The sequence below is a fragment of the Mastomys coucha genome, unplaced genomic scaffold (genome assembly GCF_008632895.1).
Source record: "Mastomys coucha isolate ucsf_1 unplaced genomic scaffold, UCSF_Mcou_1 pScaffold21, whole genome shotgun sequence".
In the NCBI taxonomy this organism is placed as follows: domain Eukaryota; kingdom Metazoa; phylum Chordata; class Mammalia; order Rodentia; family Muridae; genus Mastomys; species Mastomys coucha.
The window spans coordinates 89399769-89410424 of record NW_022196904.1 but is presented as its reverse complement, the minus strand read 5'-3'; the positions used below and the strand labels follow the sequence as shown (position 1 = coordinate 89410424).

At 48.7% G+C, this 10656-nt stretch overlaps 2 protein-coding genes across 6 annotated transcripts in view; both read right to left on the bottom strand.

Annotated features, from left to right (window-relative positions):
- The window catches only part of Ucp3 (uncoupling protein 3), a 13969-nt gene extending 8574 nt beyond the window's left edge, over positions 1–5395 (bottom strand). For both annotated transcript variants that reach the window (XM_031387532.1, XM_031387534.1), the window contains exon 1: positions 5231–5395. The gene's annotated coding sequence lies outside the window, so the exon portion shown is untranslated. The remainder of the gene's footprint in view (positions 1–5230) is intronic.
- A 2816-nt stretch (positions 5396–8211) lies between these two features.
- The window catches only part of C2cd3 (C2 domain containing 3 centriole elongation regulator), a 104673-nt gene continuing 102228 nt past the window's right edge, over positions 8212–10656 (bottom strand). For all 4 annotated transcript variants that reach the window (XM_031387526.1, XM_031387527.1, XM_031387529.1 and 1 more), the window contains one exon: positions 8212–8989. In XM_031387526.1, the coding sequence (XP_031243386.1) occupies positions 8840–8989 (150 nt within the window). In that variant the 3' untranslated portion in view covers positions 8212–8839. The remainder of the gene's footprint in view (positions 8990–10656) is intronic.

Genomic DNA, 10656 nt, shown 5'->3' with positions numbered 1-10656 from the left:
TCTTCTTCTTCTTCTTCTTCTTCTTCTTCTTCTTCTTCTTCTTCTTCTTCTTCTTCTTCCTCATCTTCCTTTCTTCTTTCTTCTTCTTCTTCCTCTTCTTCTTCTCCTTCCTTCTCCTTCTCCTTCCTTCTTCTTCTCCTTCTCCTTCTTCTTCCTCTTCCTCTTCTTCTTCTTCTCCTCCTTCTCCTTCTTTCTCCTTCTCCCCCTCCTCCTCCTCCTTCTTCTAAATTTATTTATTTCATTTATGCGAGTACACTGTAGCTGTCTTCAGACACACCAGAAGAGGGCATCTAATCCCATCACAGATGGTTGTGAGCCACCAGATGGTTTTTGAGAACTGAACTCAGGAGCTCTGGAAGTGCAGTCATGCTCTTAACTGCTGAGCCATCTCTCCAGCCCTGTCCTGTGTTCTTACTACTAGGTCTCTGTGCATCAGGCTATCTGTGTTGAGGCCATCTCTTGGCAGTGCACATCTACTGGTGCACCAACTCAGACACTCTCTTGGTGTGCTGAAGTCCTGCAACCTTTAATGATCCATTCTCAGGACCAATCTTATAGAATTGTAAACAGTGTGTACCCCCTTCCCTACAGAGAAACAGGATTCTGGGCCAGTGGTTAGGAAATCTGGGCCCTGGTCCTGTCTTCTAAGGCTTACTTTAGGTGCATTTACCCTTTCTTGGGCCAGTGAGAATATATATACATAATAATATATGTACAGATATGTCTATCTCATTGATATATGTTATTCATTTGATACATATATATATAATATATAAAAATAACTATATATAAAAATAAAAATATATGAAATTTCAGTTCATCAATAGGAAACATTTAGGTAACAAAGGGTAGGAACTAGGCCAGGTGTGAGGCCAGGCCCTCAAGTTATACTTTCAGAAACCAAGGACTCAGGCTTGCTGTCACCTCTCCCTAAAAATACTGTCATTGCGAAGTGCTGGTGTGCTAATTCATGCTGAGCAGATGACTGTTGACTGATCGGCTATTTCCTGACCGCTGTACGAGGCATGGGTAAGGCAAGAGGCTTGGTTGGATTTGTGTTCAATGGGCTTGACTTCTAGTGAGAAAGATGAATAGACAGTGAATGGCATGTGGCCAGGTATGTGGGCTGTAAACTGAGGGCGGAACCCACAGCTGCTGGGTTCCAGTCTGGAAGCCTGGGCCCTAGTGTAGAAGAATGGTTTTTGAATCCTGCCCTGAGGAGGACTGAGGCAAAACTGAAAATCATTTCATGCTTCTTTCTCCCCCCCCTCCCCGCTCTTTCTCTTTTGGTGGGGTCTCTTATAGGCCAGGATGGCTTCAAATTCTCTACATAGCCAATGACAATTTTGAACTTCTGATCTTCCTGCCTTTTACTTCCTGAGTCTATCACTACATCCAGTTTATGAGGTGCTGAGGATCAAACTTAGGGCTTTGTGTACGCTAAGGTGAGCTACACCGCCAGCCATCTTAAGGACCACTAAACTAGACAGAGTTATACACCAACTCAGCAAAGTTGGGTCTAAATAGCAGAGGCAGGAAGTGTTCTCCTTTGGAGATCTACATCCAAGCCTTTATCTGTCAGAGCCTGTCACTCTCCTAGTTTTTAGACAGTCCACCGACCCTCATTTTACCAAAAGCAGAGTTTAACACCTTGGTCAGGGCTCTTTGTGAGGGCTCCCCTCCCCCCTCGGCCCACCCTCCCACTCACTCACTGAGGTTTAGTCATATGGGAGTTCTCAGCTTCCATCATCTGTCTGGAATACAACTAACTTCCTCAGGTACCTACAGATTGCCTCCTTACTTCCTTCTCATTCCTCTTCAAATGTTACCTCTTCAGAGGTCCTTCCCTGAACTCAAACGATAGCTCAGTATCATTCTCATCCATCCCACAGCAACGATCGATCACCCCTCAGCCTTGTCTAATGATGCACTTTCCTACTTGGATGCCCTGTCTCCAAGAATAGGGGCCTCGCCCAACCAGAGTGTTGCTGTATTTGCCAGAAAAACAGATGGTGGCATTATTGGAAGGTTTCCTCTTATGTTTGTTTCACTCCATCTTCACGTCATGGCATTGAGCTAAGCCAGGGATTCAGCCTGGTAAAAGCCAGCACATGCTGAGGAGGTCCCATCCTATACAGAGCTCTGAGCTTGGCATCCCAGAATAAAAAAACATGTGTGTTTATCTGGAGGGTCTCCAGAAGGCTTTGAGGGCTGGCTTAGACAGTGCCCGTAAATAACTTAGTTCAAGCTGGACTGTGGTCAGTAGAGATGGAGAGGAGCTATCAAGAGGATACAGAGGAGGAAGATCTGACCTTTTGCTTGTAGGGAAACAAGAAGAGCAATGCACACTAAGTCTGAAAGGGCAGGTAGAAAAATGAGCATGGCCCAGGGAGGCAGAGGCCTGAACCTGTAGGGCAGAGGCTCTCAACCTTTCTAATGCTGTGTCCCTTTAATAGAGTTCCTCATGTTGTGCTGACCCCCAACCACAAAATTATTTTTGTTGCTACCTCATAACTGTAATTTGGCTACTATTTTTGAATTTTAATGTAAATATCTGATATATAGGATATCTGATACGCATTCCCCAAAGGGGTCACGATCCACAAATTGAGAACCACTGGTGCTAGTTCAGTAGACGGTCAGAACTGGAGGGCCTGGCCACTAGGCTGTGGGTCCCTGCAATTGGGGACTTTCCACATGTCATCTCCCCTGATCCTCAACACCTGCCAGGAAAGGTAGCTGAGGCTTAGAGACATTAGCTTGCTTAGTGTCACTAGCCCCTGGTGTCCAAGTCTGTGTTTAGTCTATTTTAGGTTCAAAAGCACTTTGGCAGTATTTAAATCCAGTTTACAGATGAGAAAATAGAGACTTAAGATGGAAAGAGGTTGGACTAAAGAGATGGTTTAGTGGTTTAGAGCACTGACTGATTTTCCAGAGGCCCCGGGGTTCAATTCCCAGCAACCACATGGTTAACGCACAACTATCTGTAACTCCAAGATCTGGCACCCTCACACAGACACACATACAGGCAAAACATCAATGCATATAAAATAAAAATAAGTAAATTATTTTAGTAAAAGATAGAAAGAGGTTGACTGACCACTGGTCACAGGACTCCGATCTGGTTGTTCTGATGGTCTTCGCTACACCACCTAAGGTCTAGGCAGGGTGGTAATCTGGCTCCTCAGGGTCTTAGCCTTTGTTGAGCATTCGAAGCAGTTACTAAATGCTCCATAATGCCAAACATGAGTCTGGAGAAGACTGGGTGATGACCATGGTCCACTAACCATATGGAATTCATGGGCTCAGAGAGGCTAGGCTCTGTGCGGGTAGGTGTAGCCAGGCCTTGGCTCTCCCAGGCTCTTCCTTCAGCCAGTCTTCTTGTCTGCCTGTGTTGTAAACTGAGACAAGCCTGAGGAGGGGTCAGGTTTTTTGGAGATTGAGGCCTGAGGCAGCGCAGAGCCTTTAAAGCCAACTTGGCCGAGGACCAGCGGTGCAGGCGTGTTTAGAGAAACACCCTCCACTTGCTCGGGCCTCATTCCCCTTTGCCCCACAGAAGAGCAAGGCCTGGCTCCCTCCCAGCAGGGAGGCACTGGATTTGCTGCCCAGGCCTGGAATGCACTGTGTGTGGGAGCAGCTGACTCTCCTCATGGCATCCTAGTGGCCTCTCTTCTCCCAAGCCTTGAATTTGCCCTGGAGAGCTAGGCTTCTGGGTAACTTGACAGCCTGAATCTAAGGCTTACCCAGATCTGGAGAGGCCCTTGGGGTAAGTTCTTTAGAATGCCTTCTTCAAAGCCTGTCTGGGGACCATTCAGGTGCTACTAGAAAAACTCTGTATTTTGCTTTGCTTTGGAGAGAAACACTGAAGTTAGACAGGCAAAGGACCAAAGTATGGCTGCTGTCGGGGACTGTGACTTTCAAGTCCTTTCTGCTGGAGGGAACCTCAGGCGATGTTGGTGCTGAGCCAGGTCCTGCAGAGGGCACTGAATAGAGGTTTCTCCCCACTGAGGCCAGGTGTATCTCTGGAGTTTTTGCTTCCCAATCAGGGCTTCCCTCTTGTACCCACTTTGTCCTCTGCTACTTCTGACCCTACTGTCTTGTAGCATTGCCTCATCATCTCTGTTTTCTGGCTCTGTTGGAGCCTCCAGACAGGGGCAAGATCAACTTACCTGCTTTCTCTGTGAAGAGTGTTGTAGGGAAGGCCCTAAATCAGACCATTCTTACCAAAATGAGGAGACATGAAATGAGGTCAAAGACGATCTCAGGGCCCTTTGGCAGAGGGCTGCGAATGCCAAGGTTACATACTTAGTCCAGTGTGGGTTGGGGGGCTGGGCCGTCAGAGCATGCTGGTGCAGGTAGCAAGGATAGATTAGAAGGGAGCAATGGGGTTTTAACACCACAGAGGATACTGCTAGAAGGTACTCTCAAGAGACACTGAAGCCTGAACTTGGTCAAGAGCTTGCAATTGGGTGTATCCAAGTTTTGAAGGAATGCCCCCAAGCCATCCATCAGAAATAGAAAGGATGGGCTGACATACTCTAGTATGTGGGTGAGGCTACAATGCCTGGCACAGTAGGGAACTCCCTGAGGTCCGGGCTTCCCAACCTCCTCCTTGCTGCACCTCAGTTGTTATTTGAGGAAACGTGTCAGGCATTGGTCTGATGCCACCAGTTGGAAGTGGAAGTTGAGAACAATCCTCACCCCTGTAGCTCTAGTGGGGTACCCACAACATGAGATTACTCTAGCCTACAGGGCTCATTCGAGTTTTTTGAGTGTGTCCTGCACTGTCCAACCCAACCCTCTTCAACAATACATCCGCATCAAGGAAACCACTAGACAGAGTGACTATGGGCTCTAGACCAGGCTTCAGGCCAGAGGTGCCCTCATCATCTCTACCCAGGAAGGGCCCCAGGACCCTTGCTGGAGAAGGCTTTGTGCTCCATGGGGATCCTGGGCCAAAGGAGAGGGACACATTCTGGCATTTGTAAGATCTCAGCAGAGGAGTCAGCAGGACAAGGCAGTCCTGAGGAGTCACACAGATGTGGAAGTCAAGACCCTCCCCAGGGCTGCAGTTCCTTCATCTTTACCAGGTGGGAGCTAAGCTCACTCTCTTTCTCTCACACAGTGGTGAGTGATCCCTGGCAGCTCCTGGCTGTGAACATCCATGGGAGGGAGAGTGGTCAGAGGAGCAGGGGATAAGGGAGAGTTGAGGAGAGGTATGGGGTCTTACCTGTGAACCTAGCCAAGGTTGGGTAGTGTAGGGGCACCCTAAGGCCCCATTCCATTAGGTAGCAGCAGGATCTGATGGCCCCTCCTCACCATCGACTGTTGTCTCTGCTGCCTCTGGCTCGGCACTGGCCTCATGCACCAGCTGACCTGAAACCTAATTCTGAGAAGCTAGTTGACAGTCTGATCACTTGACAAGAGGCGGGGTGCGGGGAGGGGACCAGTGAGTTCCAGATCTGGTTTAGCTTCCATGACCTGGGGCTCTTTAATGTGGCTCCTTTGAACTTTCAAGAGGAGAGCTACCTTGGTGATCAGGAGATGTGGTGTGTGACAGCATTTGAGCATTTGTCACCTCTGAGAGCCCAAAGGTCAAGGTCTCTTAGGACAGGGGCTCTCCAGGATCCTATGCAATGGTTACAGGCATCATTGCTTAGAGACCTGACGTTCTCCTCAAGAGGGGAGAGGAAAAGATAGGGCAGAGAAGATAGAGGACATTTTGGTGCCAAGATACACTTGATATTTCAGGCACATCACTTCTACTTCCCATACCCCTAGAAGCAGGATTCTAAATCTAAAAACAAAGGAAAACAGATGTATTTTACATAGCATGCGATTTGCCCACATAGAGCACACAATAATGTTCAGTACAGCCAGGCTGATCAACCACTACATTCTAGTTCAGAACATTTTCATCATGGCTCAAAGACAAAAGCAAAACCAGTCACCCCTTCCCCCTTCCCCCAGCTTCAGGCAACCACTCATCTTTATTCTGCTTCTTAATTTGCTTGTTCTGGATGTTTTGTTTGAGTAGGATTATACAGAATGTATGGCCTCTTGTGGCTGGTTTCTTTCACAGCGGTGTTAAGACACTGTACTGTATCAGTAGATACGTACTAGAGAGAGCCCTCATGTGTCAGTGCTCACTTTACACAGAGAACTGAACGTCAAGGGCAGTAACTTCCCAAGGTCACCCAGTGAGGACGCTGCAAGCCTGACTTGCCTGTGACCTATAATATACTCTGGGTCTATCTGCTGCAATCACTATTCCTCATGACATGGCCCTTGGCATGGACGTCCTGGGGCTGGAGAGAGATGGGGCAGGGTGAGCAGAACCCCTTGCAGCAACCCCTGTAGGCTGGTCATCTGCAGGCGCTGAGGTTAAGGACTGGGCGGGCACAGCTGAAGCTGGGAGCCAGGTAACATAGAAGGGAGACTAAAAGGAGAGGGGAGAGGAGATAGGTAGGGCAGAGAAGGTAGAGGACATCTTGGAACTTGAGTGCAGAGCCATGGCAGGGTGGGAGCTGTGACATCTAGACTGTTTATTCTCTTTCTTGGACCAGGCCCTGCCTACTGCTTTGGGCTCAGTCTGGAATTATTAATCTGGAGGTAGACAGGACTGTGGGAGCCTTGTAGGGGAATGGGCTACAAGGAGAAGCCAAACTAGAGGCAGCAGGTTCTGGAGAAACCCAGAGGGAGGAAAGCCTGGCTGACTAGGCCTAGCTAGAGTCGAACCTCTGCTGGAAGTTTTAGTTAGCTGCTACAGTCTCTGTGTTACCAGAAACACTTTCTAGGCATCTGTGGAGGGCATGTATAAGGAAGTCAGGGTTCATTCTGGTTGTGGTGACAGATGTGTTGTACAACTTGGCAAGTCAGGTCGTCTCAGAGCTACACTGGGACGAGAGATTGGTAAATAACACACTGCATGTCATCTGTGTTGCAGACCTTCACCTTGTCTGCAGCTTGTGCCCTCCCGTGGCCCTGTTCTCACTTGACTCCTTCAGGTTATTTACAGGAACAGGATTTGGCACTGATCTTCCTCACCTGATGCTTTACCCCTTAGGTCTGGAACCTGGAGGTTTCTTACCCCAAGGGATGTGGAACTCCAGGTACTGGAAGCTCTGCTCTGGCTGAGTGTGAGGCCTGGGGCAAGGCTAGCCTCTGGCTAGGGACCGGCAGGTTGGGCTGAGGGTACATGGCCCTCCCTTAAAGGGAGGCTGGAGTACTCTGCCTTCTGGGTAACCAGTGTGCTTGCCTCTACTAATTCACTCTGGCACTTGGGAAGAGTGGGAAGGGCTGACATTTCTCAAGCTTCCATCATGTGCCAAATGCCAGCGAAGCATTTTTAGAAAAGTCCTATTTGAACTTCCTAGCGACCATACGAAGCCAGCGTCTAACAGTGTCTCTGGCTTTCAGATGAGGCCAGAGCCACAGACTCAAGACAGCCAGGCTGGACACGGATATGGTCCAGAACATTCTCTGGTTCTCTTTGCAGCTGTCCACGACCTGGTTCATTCTCTGGGCTTTACCCCGGTACTGGTTTCTTTCAGGAATCGGTCCCTGGATGCAGCAGCCTGAGACTGCCCGAATTCGGGGCACTTACTGTCTGTATCCTGCTTTGGTCAGAGCCCCTATCTCTGGAGTATGTCTTAGGTCCCGATGCACTTTCTACTTACACAGAAGCAATGTATCTGACTTCGTTGGCCTTGAGTTTAACTGTGGGAGGGGCATCATAGAGTTGTGGGGATTCAGTGAAATGACACACAGGGGTGGCAAGCGGGCGTCCACCCCTTTGGGTGGCTCCTTTTAGCCTCACTACTAGCTGGCATTGGACATCTGTGCTCCTTCAGAGTCATCCTCAGAGGGCTTTGTCTATGGTAGCTGCTCAAGTGGCTGTGTTCTGACAGAAGTACCCTCCTGGGTAACACAGGGGACCAGGTCATAGTCGGACTTTCGCTGTGCTGAGAGATTTAAAGGGCCATCAGAGGAAGAGACAAGCCAAGCAAGCCAGCAAAAGCCCAAACCATCAGAAGAGGGACACTAATGTCACTCTAACTCGGACCAATCTGACACTTGGAAGAACTTGGAAGTCTCATGGCGACCCATGTTGCAGATGGCTGAGTGATGGCTGTACCCTTCTTTCTGCAGCCAAGAGTGAATTCCAACACCTTTCCCCAGTGACCAACCCAAAAAATACTCGTACACAAATACAAATGCCAGACTTTTATTAAAACAGAGGCAAGAACAATGAATTTCAGAGCTGAGTAAAAACAAACATTACTTTAAAAACATGGTTAGGTTCCAGACAATCAAATACAGTTGTAAAGGAGGCGATTCCCCTGTTCTATTGATTAATTCAATACATCATAAAAATAATTTATATCTATAAAATACCTCATTACCAAACAAACAAGCTGGACAGGGCCCTGGAATTTTCTCAGCCATGCACATACTTACTCCATGTTTCTTCCAATATTTATAGCAAAAAAATTGCCTGTCCTATTCAATCAGAAGGCGGGCTCTGGCCAGCAGTAGGCTGTGTCAAGGACACTGGTTTCTCTGCTCAGAGGGGCATCCTTAGGCCCCACAGTTAGAAGATGGGTTAGACACTTGGGTGCTGGAGTCTCATTTCCAGCTGTCACCTCATTACAGAAGGAAACTGAGATCCTGGTAGGCAGCTTCTAGGTGGTTTGGGACACTCCTCTGGTCTTAGCTGATTGGGTCTCAAGATACTCAGGGAATAGGGTGAGGGTGGTGGCCTGAGAATTCTGAGGGAAACAGACCTGGTGTCTCTTGCAAGCTGAACAGAGCCAAGGTTGGCTGGGAGCCACTTCCCTCAGGCTTCATCAGTCTTTTTGGAATACTGGGAAGAAAATATTCGTGCAATCCTGCGAGTCTCTTCCTCAGGAAGGTTGGGAGGGAGGGAGTAAGGTCTGGGGCGACAAGGCCTTTGGGCCATGGCTCCCCTGGTGGCTTCACTCTTGTCCTGGAGAGAAGGAAGTCATCCAGATTAGCACTGAGGATAGAGCATGGCAGTGGGTGATTTTGGTCCTCGGGCTAATAGTTCTCCAGGTACCTGGTTTGCAAATACACACCCTGTCTTGTGGAACCCTTGCCATGACATCACAAGGTAGGGGTAGCTTTCTCCCTACAGGTCAGGTGCAATTAGTTCAAGGCTGTGCAGTTCTGAGTGGCAGAGCTAAGGTAGGTGGGAATCCCGCTTGAGCAGCTACCACAGACAAAGCCATGTGCTTACTTACTTTCCCCTTTTTTGCATTTTATCAGGTTCCTGTGCTGAAGGGCTCAGATCTATATAGCAAAGCCGCCTGGCAGGCTGAGAGTAAGGTTCCTAGGGAAGAAGAGATGGAGGCCAGGCAGGGAAGAGCCAGCACAGAAAGAAGTGGAGGTTGTCACTACTTCATAGTGCACAGCCTGCCCTATGAGAAGATCTCTTTCTTGTTCCCATACTGATGGAGCAATGAGACTCTACCACACTGCTCCACCTCCCCAGCTTATACTCTGTAAGCCTGCTAACAAGACAGGTTAGGTCTGCCTAGAGAGGCTCCAGGATGAGCACACTCAGAAATCCCATTGTTCCTTTCTACAGAGCAATACATGTCAAATGGAGGCAGAAATGAACGGAGTAGTTCCTGGCTTCACAGCTCAGAGTAAAACAGGCAAGACACAGTGAGCTACTGAAAGGATAAAGGGATAAAAGGAACGAGAGCTGGGTATCTCTCTACTGCTTGGGTGCTAGTGTCCTAACCATGACCAAGGGGGCTGGGCAAATGGTCAGGACTATCCCTGTCAGTCCAGATCTCTAAGCACTGAGGGAAGGTGGACAAGCTGAGCAGGCCCTTGGGCAGCAGTGTCAGGCTGGGATGCCTGGCAGAGCCTGGAGGTACAGCTCTGTGTCCTGGGGAGGTCTAGGCTGACAGAAAGGATGTTATTTTTGGTTTGCAGTCCTCAGGCCAGGGGAGGGCCAAGAGGCCAGTGTCTCCATGTTGCCCTCTGCTTCAGACCAGGCACTTCTGAGGGCATGAACTAGAGCTTGAATACACAACCTAGGCAGGCCAGGTCAAGATGAGGGCTTGGAAGCTATGAGACCAGTGAGGGGTAGGACTGGGTCATGAAGACCTGGTTTAGATCAGGTTGGGAGGAGACTGACTGCCTCTGCAGTAAGTGCCTCATTCATTCCACTAGAACCAATGGTAGTGATTTAGTGTGTATATATCCTTAGGGTTCTCTTGAGAGACTTTTAAGCTTATGTGTGCCTCATCTCAAGATCCTGAGGGTTTGGTGTTTAGAGGACACTTGTCCCATTCGGTGCTCTGGCTGTAACTACAGACAGATCTTTGGGGTCACTAGTTGTGGTTTACATTTTTTTTTTTTATCCTCTGCTACAGTGAAAGGGAACTAAGAGGCTAAGCCAGATGGAAACAGGTCTTGACCTTTGTTTATGAGCTAGGGTCTCACTATGTCCCTCTGATCAGAGACACTGGTCTTTGATCATTTGTCAAGTCCTAAAACCAGACCTTTGTTTCTACACCTGTTAGAAGTTATGTCTTGCTGGGCAGTGGTGGCACACGCCTTTAATCCCAGCACTTGGGAGGCAGAGGCAGGCAGATTTCTCAGTTTGAGGCCAGCCTGGTC